At 47.6% G+C, this 16,227-nt stretch overlaps 3 protein-coding genes across 3 annotated transcripts; all 3 read left to right on the forward strand.

Moving 5' to 3' along the window:
* Nucleotides 1-329: 329 nt before the first annotated feature.
* On the forward strand, nt 330-1,349 carry LOC308350856 (olfactory receptor 52D1-like; the record flags this gene model as incomplete). The annotated part of the gene is made up of 1 exon (XM_080816323.1): nt 330-1,349. One exon carries the CDS (start codon nt 330-332, stop codon nt 1,347-1,349), a length of 1,020 nt encoding a protein of 339 aa, XP_080672449.1.
* Nucleotides 1,350-3,398: 2,049 nt separating this feature from the next.
* On the forward strand, nt 3,399-9,045 carry LOC308350857 (olfactomedin-4-like; the record flags this gene model as incomplete). The annotated part of the gene is made up of 7 exons (XM_080816324.1): nt 3,399-3,467; nt 4,204-4,266; nt 4,515-4,667; nt 5,798-5,920; nt 6,104-6,257; nt 6,645-6,804; nt 8,385-9,045. The coding sequence occupies 7 exons, from the start codon at nt 3,399-3,401 to the stop codon at nt 9,043-9,045; spliced, it is 1,383 nt and encodes a 460-aa protein (XP_080672450.1).
* Nucleotides 9,046-11,414: 2,369 nt separating this feature from the next.
* UBQLNL (ubiquilin like) lies at nt 11,415-13,259 on the forward strand (the record flags this gene model as incomplete). Its single annotated transcript, XM_080815003.1, has 1 exon — nt 11,415-13,259. One exon carries the CDS (start codon nt 11,415-11,417, stop codon nt 13,257-13,259), a length of 1,845 nt encoding a protein of 614 aa, XP_080671129.1.
* Between the last annotated feature and the right edge of the window lie 2,968 nt (nt 13,260-16,227).

Here is a 16,227-nt window from a genome sequence, read left to right on the forward strand (position 1 = left end):
AGGCAGATGCTTAACCAACTGAGCCACCCAGGCTTCCCAGTTTAGTCAGGCGAGCTTTGAGAGAAATCTTAATTTTATTTACCAGTTGTGGGTCCTGGGGTAAGTCTGTTGACATGTCAGCAACCAAATTCCTTCATTCACCACATGGGGACATGAGCAAATCCACGGATGCTAGGGAACCCATAGGTCAGCGCAGGGCTCTTGGCAAATGCTGTAGCACCCACAGCCCCGACTCATGCCCACTCATGTAAAATCCCTGGAGAGCAGCTGCTGGCTTCTCACAGGCCTCACTCACACCCTGCAGGGACAGACCCCGGCGGAACCAGGAGATGGGACTGGATCCTGTACCGCCCACGCTCAACCAGACTGTGCTCCTCCCTGGACCTGGGCCCTTCGTCCTTCTGGGGGTGCCGGGCCTAGAGGCCTTGCACACTTGGCTTTCAGTGCCTGTGTGCCTGCTGTACATGGCTGCTGTGGCAGGGAATGGCCTTCTCCTGGGGCTGGTGGCAGCTGACAGGACACTGCGGGCACCCATGTACCAGCTGCTGGGGCTTCTGGCTGCCGCTGACCTGGTTCTGGCCACGTCCACAGTACCCAAGGCTCTGGCTGTGCTCTGGGGCCTGTCGGGTGAGATCTCCTTTGCCGCCTGCCTAACTCAGCTCTTTGTGACCCACGTGACCTTCATTGCCGAGTCTTCGGTGCTCCTGGCCATGGCTGTGGACCGCTATGTGGCCATTTGTCAGCCTTTGCGCTATGGGGCACTGCTGACCCAGCGTGTGGTGGGCATAGTAGCTGCAGCTGCAGTGACCCGTGGTGCCTGTGTCATGGTCCCCTCTGTGGCCCTGCTCCAAAGACTGCCTTACTGTGGGCGGCGGGAGCTCCCCCACACCTACTGTGAACACATGGGCGTGGCTCGGCTGGCATGTGGTGACACACGCCCCAACGTTTGGTATGGCTTGGCCACCACACTGCTGTCCCCAGCCCTGGACGTAGGGCTCATCGCTGCTTCCTATGCGCTCATTCTCCGCGCCGTGTGTCGCCTGCCATCCCATGGGGCCCGCTGCAAAGCCTTAGGGACCTGTGGGGCACACGCCAGCGTCATCACTCTCTTCTACACACCTGCCCTCTTCTCTTTCCTGGCTCACCGTTTCGGCCGCCACACGGTGCCCCGCCATATCCACATCCTCCTGGCTAACCTCTATGTGGTGGTGCCCCCAGCCCTTAACCCTGTGGTCTATGGAGTACGGACCCAGCAGATCACTCAGAGGCTCAGGCACTTGCTTCGGCTCTGCTGGGCAAGGGCAGTAAGGGATGTGGGCCCTGAGATGGCCTCCCGTGGCAGGGACTGAGCACCTATTTGCTGAGGCACGTGCCCTCCCATGGCCAAAGGGTGCCAGAGGTCTCAGAACAGAGCTCTAACCAAGGTATCGTTATCATCTGCCAATATGTGGCACTCTGGTCCTCCAGCACTGTTGCCTGCTTAGGAACAGAATGCACACTGAACTCCCCTCTGCTTGCCTGGTGCCAGCATGGCTAGACTTTTCCTACCCTTTCTAATTGTGTATCGATCTCCACAGTTGCATCTCACACAAACAGAACATGTAGGGTCTGGCGGTGGCAAACAAGGAGGCCCAGGTCCTGGCATGGAGATCAACATCTCATCTTTCTCCATCACTCTGCCCAGCCAGCACCAGATTAGTGAAAGTGGCTCTGCGTGGGGTCTTTTGTCCAGTGTGTGACATTAAGCAGGAACTCCATGTTTGTTGAATGGGTGAAGGCAGGAGGGGCTGAGGAAATGGCACAACATGAACCAGAGAGAACAGAGCTCTGGAAACTGACACAGCCTCTGACCTGGCTGATTCATACTGTCAACCTTGGAAGAGCTGCCGGCTCTGGGAGGGAAGGCAGTGAACTGCCCCATGCTGCCCACCTGAGCTATTTCCCCTCTCTCCTCCCGTGCCGAGCTTTCCCATGCTTTCCCAACTGGTCCCACTTGCTAGGTTTCCTTGGCAAAACATAGGCAGAGGACCCCAGATCCAGTTGTCATGCTTCATGCTCTGTGTTCTTGCACACTTCTTCCTCTCTGAGAGGTTTCCCACTCCATGCAGCTTAATTCCAAACTCGCTCCTCTCATACCTCCCTAACATCTGTGGCTCCCCTGGATCCATGGCTACAGCAAGGCCAGGCCAGAGGAGTTGATGGAGAATGGATTCAGGTCTGGAGCAGGGAGTCAGAGGGTGAAAACTATGAAGCAAGATGTGGGTATAATCTCTCATCAAGGATTGCCCAACAGAGCCCAGCACATATCTTCCTGAAGTCATACATTCACTTCAGCTCTCCAGCCCTCTCCCTAGAACGAGAAGTACACACTTCATATGCCTCTCTCTATTGGGTATTATGTGTTGTGCAATGGGCTTTAAAGGAGGGGATTCATTAGCAAATCCTTTATGTGAAAAACCTATGATATCTCAATTGGAGGAGCAATGACAAGTAGAGATATAATAAAGGATACACATTTCTGAATGGAAAATGTGGTCTTCATAGGAAATCTGATGTCCCCTTAGGTCTTGGGGGTGTTGAGACTCACCACTGCCTGGGAAGTACTCAAGAGAACAGTGGAAGAGGAAGGTAGAATTTTGGGCGGCCAGCACTAGGAACAATGAGCTATGACTCAGGAATCAACTCTTCCTTTTCCTTAGGGCACATCGGGGGAGATCCCAAAGGACTAGAGGCTTGACAAGAAGATATTGGGAGGGGGCTCTCTTGAAGGACAGGCAGTGGAGGCTGCTGGTATCGAGAGGTCTAATTAGCAGATCCTTTTGAATAGTGAGGTGGGAAGGAAATATTTAGAGTGCTTAGGACAGTGAAGAGGACAGACTTCTAAGTGTGCAGAGAGCACATAGCAGAGCAGGCCAGCACAAGGCTGCTGAAGCAGTCCCCCCAGATATACAGCTTGGCCCTCATCCAAGGGCCCTTGGTTAAGTAAATGGTTTCTGTCCTGGAGAAGGACAGTTACATATTCCTCTGGAGTATTTCTCACTTAAAGTTGAGAAAAAGACCATAAACCCTTCTGAAAGGGACCCATCCCAAAGCCCTGACAGCTTGTCTCAGGTTTGCCTTATTCTGTTTAGACAGGAGGGCCCAGCAGGACAAGGACAGAGGAGAGAAACCCTGTTTATGTAAAAAAAAAAGTCATTTCTACCCCATCTATGGAAGCACAAGGGTGTCACACTCCTCTTTTTCCCATGCCCCACCCTGTCCTTCCCAACCCTTCTCACGTGATTAGTCCTTTCAGATGTTGAAATCTAGATCTCTCCTGCTGAGGCCATTCACCTAGAACAGAGATAAAAGCCTTGGGGAACTCAAAGGTGTTGCTCCCCTCCCACAGCAGAAGCAAGATGAAGCCTACCCTGGCCCTCCAGATACCCTTACTGCTGCTGCTCCTGGTGCTCCCAGGACAGCCTCAGGTACAGCTCTGGCTTTTGGGGAGGAGGATGAGATACCAAGTCTGTTCTGATTATTGCTGGGCTTGGGTAGGCTTAGGTTGAGAGAGGAAAAACAAGTATGAAGATGAGAAAGGAGGATTTTTGCTCTGTCCACCGTGCTCTTCTATGGGCCTCATTTCTGCAAAAATCTGCCACCCTTTTCCTGTCTGAAGGATGCTGGACCTGAGGGAGGCCAGCCTGGGCTATTTTAGGCATGTGTCCTTTGTTCCATCATCCCCAAAAGCTAAACCACTGGGCTGGAGTTGAAGACTGAGGACATAGCTAAATTAACTCCCAGGGCCAGAGAGGCTATATGTGGGACTATTCAGAGAAGGACAGGGGCCGCCACGCATCTTGATTCTTGAAGAATCTGTAAGGAAACCCCAGTTGAGTTTTTTTTGTTTGTTTGTTTGTTTGTTTTGTTTTGTTTTGTTGTTTGTTTTTAATTCTCAGAACCTCTAGTTTTCAACTAAAAAAAAAAAGAAAAAGAATTCTAGTTCTTGTGAGTGCTAAGTATCAGTCTGGACTCTGGTGCCTCATGTCCTGTGAACATTTATCTCCCTTCTTTGACAACTTGGAACTCTCTGTTCCTGCTGTCTTCACGACAAAATGAACTTGTGGGGATCTACTGAGTCTCCAGAGTAGAGGTACTGGAGCTTCTAAACCGGTCCCTTAAGACTTGTACTTGTTTTCAAATCAGCTTTCTTCTTTCCCACAGAGCCTCAAGGAAGAGTCTACTCCCAGTTTTGTGAACTGTGACAAGAACCAGCCAGCGCATGAGGTAGGGTGAGGATGGCCCCACCTCAAGGAACTGGAAGGGTGCTGGGTGAAGTTCTGGGAAGTCAAGGGAAGGGTCACTGCAACTCATGGCAGAAGGAGACTCAGAGAGTCACGCACAACCTCCTGTACAAAGAGAGCCCTTCTTAGACACCCCAGAGTAGGGTCAACCCTTTTGCTTCATGTTCCTAAACAGCACATTGTGCCCCGTGTTTCATCACACTTAATGTGCCCATGGACTTGCTTTTGCAGCTGGTGAAAAGTGTGCCAGGTTCTGTGGATGAGGATGGCCTGTGCCATTGTGTAGTTCACCTGCCCAACAACCTCATTCCCCTGAATCAGCTGGAGCAGCTGCAGAGTATAACGCAGGAGCTCATGGACAAGTATGATCAGGAGTTATCCAGGGTAAGCGCTGGAGCTGCTGGCTGGGGCTGGCAGTTATATGAGCACATTCTCTCCTGGATCCAGCATGAGGAGGAGCCGGACTGGTAGAGAAATGGCTGAAGGAAGCATAGCCCTCTCTTTGAGATTAATCCTGAGTATGAAGGAAAAATTAGGTATCGTTCTTGGGATTCTCAGTGGCAATCATAGTACAGAGAGGCTCGTGTAGGATGTGCTTCCTCCATTAAGAGGCCAATTCATGGATACAGGTGCAGTGGGAGATGAGAAGAGGGTATAGCAAAAGAAGACAAAAGTGGGATGGCCAGTGCACAGGAGACAGAAAAGAGTTGGAGTTGGGGCGCCTGGGTGGCTCAGTGGGTTAAAGCCTCTGCCTTCGGCTCAGGTCATGATCCCAGGGTCCTGGGATGGAGCCCCGCATCGGGCTCTCTGCTCAGCAGGGAACCTGCTTCCCCCTCCCTCTCTCTCTGCCTGACTCTCTGCCTGCTTGTGATCTCTATCTGTCAAATAAATAAATAAAATCTTTAAAAAAAAAAAAAAAAAGAAAAGAGTTGGAGTTGATATCTAGATAGACTTGAGGGCCAGGCTGGTGAGCTTGGAGTCAATGCTTTAAGTAAGGATGAGTGAATGGAAATGTGGCATCCTCCATGTGGTGTGGGCAGCTCTTTTTGGAATGGGCCCTTATTGAGCACTGGGGAAGGCTGATAGGAGAGGGCCTGGAAGCTAGGAGTCTGTCCATTCATTCACTTACTAAGACACTCCTGAGAGTGTGGCTGTAGTCAGGAAAGGGGAAAGAGAAGCTGGGCATATGGGGGAAATAGTGATTTTTCCTGAGGTGAAAAGAGGGACACCATGTCCTCAGCTGTGAGATGGAGATACTAATCCTCACCTCAAGGGCTATTAAGGGAACAAATGAAAGTGATGGATCTGAGAGTATTTTGTTGGCTGTGTGGCACTAGGGGGCATGTGAATGGAAGAAAGAGACACAGGTATGGAGGTTTGGGGGTCCTGCCTGTCCATTCCCCCACATCCAGGTCAGTGAGTACTCTCACACCATTGAAGGTCAGGATAACCAGGTTCTGGAAAGGAACCATGCCCTCAAGCCCATGAATCCCATTGCCCTTGCCTCCTCCTAGGAGGCCCCAACCTATAGCCTATTGCGCCTGGAACTCGAGGGAGCACAGGAGTTGGTGACCCAGCTTATGGCCAAGGACGGAGGTAATGAGGCTGAGGACCTCCTCTCTCAACTCCAGAGCCAGGTATGTGCATAGATTAGAGAATACCTCTCCCCTCCATAGTCACCTGTCTTATTTAATCTCATAAATTTGATGAAAATCATTTATTTCAGGGGAAAAAAGACATGGAGCTGAGCAATAGGGGAGCCTCACTTCAGTTCTTAGGAACAGTCCACGACCCATATTCTTGGCATCTCATTTCCATAGGTGGCTAATGCCAGCCTCACACTCAAGCTTCTGGCTGACTCTGACCAGCGCAACCTCCGTGCTTACCGCCAGGAGCTGGATGTCCTCGAGGGCCGGCTCAGCGATTGTGAGAGGGAGAAGTGTCAAGAGGTCTCTGGTCCACCTGTGCCCCCTGGTGAGGCCTCAGCCTGAATTTCTTAAGATCTCATCTCCCTAACGACAGGGTTTGGGAATGGAGGGTTGGCTATGGGGTACTGAGGGTTGAGCAGCAAAGGTCTTTTATTTCCTTGCATGGTGCATTACTAAGGGATGCAGACTAAGATAGGTACACTCTCACATATAGGCATACCAGTATACACAGATATATATGAACACACCTATAATCACACGTGTGCACTATCCTCTATTTGTGCAAGGTCAGGCCTTCTTACATACCTGTGCATGCCCTCTGGCAGAAGGACTCACACTGAAATGCACACATGGCTATTACACTTTCATTTTCTTCTCCCTGTGGGTTGTGTGCTGCACTCCTAGTTTGTACTTTGCCTGCTCTCTTCTCTAGGTTCTTGTGCCCACGCAGGCCTCCAGAAAGTTAGCAGACCCCTTGTGGTACAACTCAATTGGAGAGGCTTCTCCCACAAGGCAGGTGTCTGGGGTCGAGATGCAGCACCCGATCTAGACTCTTCCCTCTACTGGGTGGCTCCTCTGAGTTCAGGGGACAGGTGAGTTAAGGATGGTTTCTCTTTTGCAACCAGGTTCATTCCACATGTTCCCTACCCTACCGTGACAGGTTTCTTGGTGACTCCAGCAGAGCTTTCTCTCTCCATTTTAGGTATGCCCCTGGACAAATTTAGCCTAGGCATGACAAGTCACCTCCTAGAGCTCCTATCAGGATTAAGGATGACTCAGATGATCCTGAGCTCCTTCACAAATCTATGTGTCTGAAATTTTTATTCTGATTGTAATCCAGACTGGTTCTGCATATTGCCTGATCTTATATCAAGAGCAAACTCTTCCCCACCTGGCCCTTAGAATCCTAGCTTCTTCTTAGAAGAAGTTTAAAGGATGAACTTGAACCTACTTAATACATGGACTCAAAGCTGAGTTTGAATCTCAGTAAGCTAAGTGAGCTTGTAAAATGTTTTAATGTCTCAGACCCATTCTAGCCCTTTGGAAAGTGAGGATAGTTAAATTATGAGATTATCATGTGAGAGTCCATAGAAAAGTGTGAACAGCATAGTCTGTGCTGATACATGTTCTCTTAGATGACAGGAATCCATGATGTGGTTGTTGGGTGTGAACGGATGTGATCAGGAAGAAGCCTAACTGAATCCATGAGATGATGATGAATGAGCCCTTCAATAACCTGGCAGCCTGGCTAGGCAGCTAGGTACAAATGTACAAACAGGGTGTTTAAAGTCAGTCCAGATAGGAGTATGAGAAAGATCCAACTGAGTAGGAGATTATGGTAGGATAGGATGAACATGGCTTGAACCTGTCACTTAAAAGAGCCTCGGTGGAAGCTCATCTCAGATTAGCGTTACTGACAACATTGTTTCTAATTCCTATAGGTGCTTTGTACAAGGTAAAGGCATTAACGTGACTTTGCATTTTAAATCATCTCAAAATATCTGTGGGTAAGGCAGAACTTACTGCCCAAAGTCAAGCAAAGACAACACTCAGAATTCAGGGGTAATTTAAAGAACTTTCCAAAGTGACCTCATGAGCATAGGTCTCCCAAATCCAGCTCCAGAACTATGTCCTGCTCTGGGGCACTGGTGTCTCAGGGGCAGGTAGAACGCCGTGGAATCTAGCTACAGAAGAGTCTCCAAAAAGAAGAAAATAATAATAGCTATCCCTTGATAATTGCTTACTTTGAGATAATTGGTTTATTAGCATTATTCAGGTCAATCCCAATATCAATGAAATAGATTATTTTGTTATTATTTTTACGGATTTTAGTTACGGGCTGAGTGACTTTGAGCAAATTACTTAGTCTTTCTGAGACCCAGTCTCCTAGTCCATGGGAATACAACCGAAGTTCTGGTGCTTTCTCTATAATTAAATGAGATAATGCAGTCACAGTGTCCATGAGGCATCATTGACTTTGATGTCAATATTATTTCTGTTACTCATTTTTTTTTACAGTTGTTTTTTGTCCCAGTGTATTGTAAGAAAAAGAAGAGAGATTACAAATCAGTTCTGTTTGATTCCAAAGCTTCCACTATTAATTAGAACACTAGCCTGATCATTTTTATTAGCACTGTTTACCCTGATGATTCTGGTGTGGGGTTTGGCCTAGGTACTTTGACTACTACCGGCTGTACAAGTCCTATGATGACCTGGTACTGATGAAGAACTTTGTGGAGAGGACAATGGGTTATGGTGATGGCAGTGGTAATACCGTGTATGAGAACTTCATGTACTTCAACTACTATGGCACACGTGACATCGCCAAGGTGAATCTCTCCTCCAACACTCTGGTGCTGCGACGCACATTGCCCAGTGCCACCTACAACAACCGCTTCTCCTATGCTGGTGTGTCCTGGAAAGACATAGATTTTGCTGGTGATGAGAAGGGGCTGTGGGTACTCTATGCCACTGAGGAGAGCAAGGGAAACCTGGTTGTGAGTCGTCTCAATACCAGCACCTTAGAAGTGGAGAAAACCTGGCACACCAGCCAGTACAAGCCAGCCATGTCAGGAGCCTTCATGGTCTGTGGAGTGCTCTATGCCTTACGCCCACTGAGCACCCGCCAAGAGGAGATCTTCTATGCTTTCGATACCACCACGGGGAGGGAACGCCATCTCAGCATCCTGTTGGATAAGATGCTGGAAACGCTCCATGGCATCAATTACTCCCCCTTGGATCACAAGCTCTATGTCTATAATGATGGCTACCTGATCAACTATGATCTCAGCTTTCTGGCCCTGAAGCACAAGCAATCGAAACGACCAGCTTGAAAGCTCTCTTGGCTTCTTCCTGATCACATCCTGTCACACCCAAGAAAACTTCCAGGCCCTGAGACCCCTGGGGAAGAGTACCGGGAGAATCATGTTATCCTTCTCATATCCAGATGAATCCTGTCCACCCCCCCCCCATGGCCATCACTCCTACTGAATGAGAAATGTTGATTATATCTTTATCATTGATAATCTTTATAATTGATAATTCTGTAAAACTGATAACTCAGTCTTCACATTAAAGTTCTTTTTAGTAATGGCCTAGGTAGATTTGATGGGGTTTGATTGGGAAACAAACGCTAACAGTAACACTAACAAACACCTCTTTCCTAGAATCCTAGAATTGTAGAAGCTTCACTCTAATTTTTAAATCTGTTCTGTGTTTTGAAAACTGGGAATCCAGCTCTGACAGTTACAAAATTCCAAGAACTAGGCTTAGTTAGTAAATCTTAGGTTGAGAGCCTCTGATCCCAGTGCAGAGACCCAGGGCAACTGACATTAGAATGGGGTATAGAAGTCCCTTTTCTTATCCTTAGCCTCCTGCAGGGTACCTGGGAAGAAGAGAGGCAGGGTCTTGGTGTGAAAATCAATGTTTCCCTGTTCTTAATCGGTCTCACTTTGAGTGCAATTGAGAGAAGTACTTAGGCCTGAGTCCCATTCTAGGAGGTAAGCAACTAATGGCTAAGCATGATGTGGACTGAGCTGGTGGTCTAGACATTCTCAATAGAGAATCTTTCAGTGTGACACAGAAAGTCCCCTGGCCAACTGTCTGTAATAGCTTCGCTCATCTTCAACACACGGAGAACACAGAGGCCCAGACACTCCACTTCTGTTACTTATAGATCCCCCACCATTCAACTCCCTTCCATGGAGTCAGATTCCAGACTTATGGGTTCTTCCTCATATGTAGAATATTTCCATCTACATAGACATAAATACACATTTTAACATATTCACCAAGGGCATATTCATCTGCTGCCCAAATATAGACCAAGAACTATCCTCCAAACCTGCATGGAACTGAGAATCTGTTTTAGTTCTAAACCTGTCCTGGTAGGAATTTTACCATGAATCACCTCCACCATCATCTCTTGATTTACAGACATCTCTCTCCCTAATGCTATGACACAAAGGTGGGCCCTGAAGATTGGGCTAAGACACTGAGTCAAATCTTTCTAAAAGTTCTAAAAGTTCTGCTAAAATGACATGTAGCAAGTGATAGGTGAATAAAAAATATTTTGCGAGGAAGGATTCATTCACCATCAATTTGAAATGCCCCTCAGGGAGCCTCCCCAGCTAGCCTTGCTCCTGCTTTTAGGATAGTGGAAAGTTTTCTCCACATGGGAGCACACTCAGTGAAATCCAATATCCCTAAACCTAGAGCCACAGAAAACCATGATCTCCTCTTCCACTTGTGAACTTTGTCCTTGCTCCCTTTTCCTTTGTAAGGCCTCCATTTTTTGAGTTCTCTAACAAAAGTAATAAGATCCTTTCTATAGGAGAGATTCCATTTTTACTGGTATGCAGTTTTATCTGTGGCTTCGACAAACCCAATTTTCAATAACAAGCCTGGCATCCCAATAGAGACCCACACATAGCACCACAGACAAGCCACACATCTCACATAAAAAATCTGGCCTTTTTTTTTTTAAGATTTTTAAAATTTTTAAAATTTATCTGATACAGAGAGACCAGAAGCCAATGGAGCAGCAGGCAGAGGAGGAGGGAGCAGCAGACTCGCCACTGAGCAGGGGTTCAATCCCAGGACTCTGAGATCATGACCTGAGCAGAAGGCAGAAGCTGAACCCACTGAGCCACTCAGGCGCAACCCCCCATCCTTATTTATTTATTTATTTATTTTTTAATAGTTCTATCCTGTGAACTTTGTCATCCATTTTCTGGAGAATGACCTCAATTTTAGTTTATTATGGAGATGTGGTGACCCACTCCCACACATGCACTCACACAAATATGTTTCCCATCCCTAGCTGGTCCTGGCAGACTGTGAGACTAGAGTTGACATCACAATATCCCTTTCTTGAAGAGGTTACGGTGTTGGTGGGTGGGGCAGAAGGGAGGGGCAGCCCTGGGTGGAATCATCTTTACTAAGCCCACCTAGTACCAACTATGAATCAGTAGCCACGGAAAGGCCTCAGCTAGGCCATATCTGGAGAGCTGGGGTGGGGGGTATAACATCGCAAAATACCTGGCCTCAGCCTGGTCACTCTTCCCTTTTTGGGCAACAAGGAAACTAGCCTTTGGGCTAAGAACACGACACCTGAGACAAAGGCCAGCAGAAACATTCATCTTCCCTCACCCCTTCTGTCCCGGCTTCAACCTGCTCACCACCGGCCCTCCCACTGAGGTCCATGCCGCATGTCATCTCACGAACACCCAGGATGGCCCAGAGTGGGCATCCTTCAGGTTTGTCTGCAGACAAGAACATCTCTTCAAGTGTCACCCGAGTGATAGTGAAGACAGCAGGCAAGCAGGAAGACTTTATGATAGCGGATAACACCTCAGTGAGGCAATTCAAGGAGAAGCTATCTGCTCACTTCAAGTGCCAGATGGACCAACTTGTGCTGGTCTTCATGGGCCGCCTTCTTAAGGACCACGATATGCTGAGCCAGAGGGGCATCCTAGATGGCCACACCATTCACTTGGTCATAAAGTCCAAATGCAGCTCCAGATCCCTAGCCCATTCCTCCTGGAAACTGCTGACCAAAGAGCCCAGCCACCAGGACAGAAACACCAAAGGAAATAGCAACGGGGTATACCAACCTGCCAGTGTGAGTCACACCACAGTGGAATCAACCCTCCTTGTGGAACCTGATGTACCCAAAGTGCAGAGCCAGGACCTAGAAGTAGGTAGTCCAGAGTACATAGCCCAGATGCTACAGAATCCTAGTGTCCAGCAGCTTCTGTCTAACACAGACCTCGTGAGGCAGTTCTTCTCAGAACACCCAGACATGCAACAACTGATGCAGCAGAATCCAGAAGTCTCCCAGATCCTTGACAATTCTGAGATCTTATGGCAGACTTTGGAGCTGGCCAGAAACCTTGCCGTGATTCAAGAGATAATGCAGATCCAGCAACCTGAACAGAATCCTGAGCATCCACTGAACCCACAGTCACACTTGGGCTTAGGGACAAGGCCAGGTAGGGACAATGCCCTGGGTCAGACTTATGTGGATTGCAATGACCAAATGCTCAACAGCTCACAAGATCCCTTTGGGGACAACCCCTTCACAGCTCTCCTGGAAGGACAAGTTTTGGAACAAGTTCAATCCTCACCTCCATCTCCAGTACCACCCCAGGAACGGCAGGACCAGCTCCCACAGCTCCCTACAACCCGAGTCATATACACTAGTTCTTGTGGTTTATCCTCCATCACCTCAGCCAATGTTATTCCTAACGGGGTGAACCATACTCCCAGTGCCTACGCCACCACTATCTCCAGCAAGGGCCAGAGTCCTAACTGTCCCATTCAGCAGCCAGCTGGGATACCAGCCTTACCTAGCATAGAGCTCACCCAGCAGCCCCAGGCAGAGGATAAAGATGCCACCATCCCTCTAAATAGCTCTGACCAGATATTAGAGGATGACCTCCAGCCTTCAGATGAGCAGACCAGCTCCCAGATCATGGGAAGCATGATGCAGTTGCTTTTAAACAACCCGTACTTGGCAGCCCAGATGATGCTATTCATAAGTATGCCCCAGCTGAATGAACAGTGTAGGCAGCAGCTGCCCACATTCCAGCAGCAGACACAGCTTTCTGACATGCTTACAGCCCTAGCCAACCCCAAAGCATCACAAGCAATATTGCAAATTGAGCAGGGTCTGCAGCTCTTGGCCACAGAGGCTCCTGTTCTTCTACCCTGGGTTGCACCCTACCTGTGGGGCCTGGGTTGGCTTCCTGCGCCCAGCTGCAGCTACCCTGACACAGTGCCCTGGGCTTGGGATGTGCCAGATATTGCTGAACCCAAAGATCCTGAATGCTGCCACAAATCTGGAACAGTCCTGCAGAGGCTACAGTCCTTAGCTGGAGACCCTTCCCAACTTCCACAAGGCCCTGAGATTCGTTTCAGTCAGCAGATGGAATCTCTACAGGCCATGGGATTTGGAAACCCCCATGCCAACCTGCAGGCACTCATTGCTACTGAGGGGGACACCAGTGCTGCTATTCGCAAACTCAAGAGGTCCCAAGGATTCTAACCACCATGCCTCCGTATTTGCTTGTTACTTGCCTGCTGACCCAGTTGACCACATCATCTGCCTCTTCTACCTCTTCTGATGCTTCCATCCAGCAGAAGTCCTGGAAGAGGAGAAACCGAACAATGCTTTCCCCACTGAATAACAGACCATTGGCCATGGGTAGAAGATCTGTCAATAAAATGGCTACTCCCACAGCCCCCATCTGAGTTTTGGCTTTGTTTCTTTTACAAAAAAAGAGAACTGTGTGTGATATCCCCGTCTCACCTATAATACATACATGAGCATAGACACATACCACATGCATATATTATTATAGAGATAGAGAATCATAGTTGCATACATGGAAGCACAAACTCAGATATCATAACATGCTCACATACCCAAGGGCATGCATATGCTGTGCACACATACACAAGGTCACATAGCCAAAAAGTCGCAGATACAGCTACATACATTTAACACACTGCACACATGGCCATAGATATGCACAGCATACCTAACAACACATACATAGACCCACGTGTAGGGGAAGAGAGTCATAACATACTCATACAAAAGGGAAATTTACTATAGATACATATGTAGTCACAAAGACTTCCTCAATTGCCCAAGTCCAAATTGTTCAAGTTTGAAACTGGAAAAAGAATGGCCTGGTGGGCCAGAGTAGTAAAAGTCCACCTTTCAGCCAGGTCTAGGTAAGTATTTATACACTTTAGGTATCTCTTACTAACTGCCGTTGTCAGAGTTGTAGGACTTTGCTGGACTGTTACTATTCTCTCTTTAGCACAGAGAGATACAGTTGCTTATCCTGACTGAATATTCCCATCACCAAAACTCAGGCATCCGGGGGCATGGCCACTTCCAAGAATACACGTCCTTCAGCGTATCTAATGTCTGTAACTTGTGTTCTCTGTAGTTAGCCAGGGCTCCACCCCTTCCTCTTCCTGCCTCCTCAAGAGCAGCCCAGTCAATAGGTATGTAAACAATCACAGAAGTCAAATATTGTTTTAGGTGTTGATGAAATAGTAGTGACCAAATGAAGTCAAATAAGTCAAATAATTTCATAAATCAAATATTGCTTTAGGCGTTGAAGAAATAACAGTGACCAAATAAAGTTCCTTTATTTAAGAGTTTACTTTTGTGGGGAGAAGATTGTTTTCTACTTAACCTATGCATAAGGGCTATGAGGAAAAATGAAGCAGGATAAGGTCTTCTACATACAGGGTAATCCAGGATGGCTTCTCCAGAAAGGAAATAATTGATCAGAAACCAGAAGAAATTGGGAGAACTGAACACGCACTCCCTTGGGAGAAGTATGTTCCAGGCAAAGAAGGCTACCTAGGAGTAAAAGTGTGAGGTGGGAATATTCTTGATGTGTTTGAAGAATAACAAGGAGATGTTGTAGCCAGAGTCGAGTGAACTGAACAATGGGAGGAAAATGAGGACATCAGGAAGAATTTGATAGGGTCTGCTGAGGACTCCGGAGTTTACTATGAATGCAGTGGAAAATCCCTACGAGATTTCGAGCAAACAATGCAGGTGTATTTCAGTGTGTGGGTCTGGTTGCCAAGTGGGGAAAGACTGTGCTAGAGGTAGAGGTGTGAGTGGGCACACTAATGCGAGGTAGCTCTTGCAATGGAGCGGGTGGGAGATGGTGGTATCTGGAGCAGTGAAGGTGGTGATGCGGGTTCAGATTCTGGTCTGCAAAGGGTACCCACAGAAATCCCGTGTGCTCCTCACAGACCCTTCTTCCAGCCCTGATGCTGCCATCAGCAAGACTGAAGGGGAGTCCACAAAACTCCAAGTGCTCCTGCAGATCTACTGCCAGACTCCCACTCCCTTCTCAGACTAGCAAGAACAAGAACAAATTATAGCTAAAATGGATTTTCTACCTTCCCATTAAGATGCCTCCATCCAATCAATTCATCCTTTTTAAAAAGATTTTATTTATTTATTTATTTATTTATTTATTTATTTACAGAGCTTGAGCAGGAGGAGGGCAGAAGGAAAGGGAAAGAGAAAATCCCAAGCAGACTCCCTACTGAGCGCGGAGTCCACTGTGGTGCTCCACTCAGGGCTCAAAGTGGGGCTTGATTCCAGGACCCTGAGATCACGACCTGAGTGAAAACCAAGGGTCAGATATTTAACTGACTGAGCCACCCAGGCACCCCTTATCCAATCAATTAATATAATTAATCTTTGTACCCTGTTTGCCTCAGGTTACCTGAAATGCCCAAGCTCTATTGTGTCATCTTTCTGATTCTTAACCCAGTATACTCTCAAAATCCCTCCTGTGACCCAATTTTCCACTGATCATCAATTCTCTGAACTTTTCCACCTACCATTTAGAACTCATAATTTAGCAACAGCAAAACCCTACTCTGTAACATTTCCTCTATATGATCCCCACTTTTTGCCATAACTGAAATCTGGCTGTCCACTGAGCCTGTACACTCTGTGCTCCATCCTGTTATGAATAAATTGTCTGTGGACCAAAATCAAGCTCTCCACTTGGGCACTGATCCCAATCTCTCCAATTCACCTAATCAATAGCTTAGTCTTGCAATTATTTTCTCTCCCTTCTGCATCATTTGTCCTTCCTCATTGTATTGTTCCCATCAGAATAAAAACATGATGTAAATAGTCTCAGCTTAAGCTGCTTAAACAAAAGCATCTCTATTCTCACATTTCCACACAGCCACCATACCCCTTCTCTTAAGTACAACACTCTGATTTAATCCACTTCATTTCCAACCCACTTGCTTTTCAACCCACTCCAGCCAGATTTCTGCCCTCCTCCTCTCTTCCAAGCCTGGGCTCATCATGGTCCCCATTCTCTTGTCCAACCCAGTGGTTGGTTCTCAGCCTTTATCTTCCTGACCTACCAGCACCATCCAACACCATCTGTTACTCTCTCCTTTCTGAAACTATTCTTCATTTGCTTTGTTCTCCCCCTCTCTCCTTTTTT

This window comes from Martes martes (assembly GCF_963455335.1).
Source record: "Martes martes genome assembly, chromosome: 10".
Classification (NCBI taxonomy): Eukaryota; Metazoa; Chordata; class Mammalia; order Carnivora; family Mustelidae; genus Martes; species Martes martes.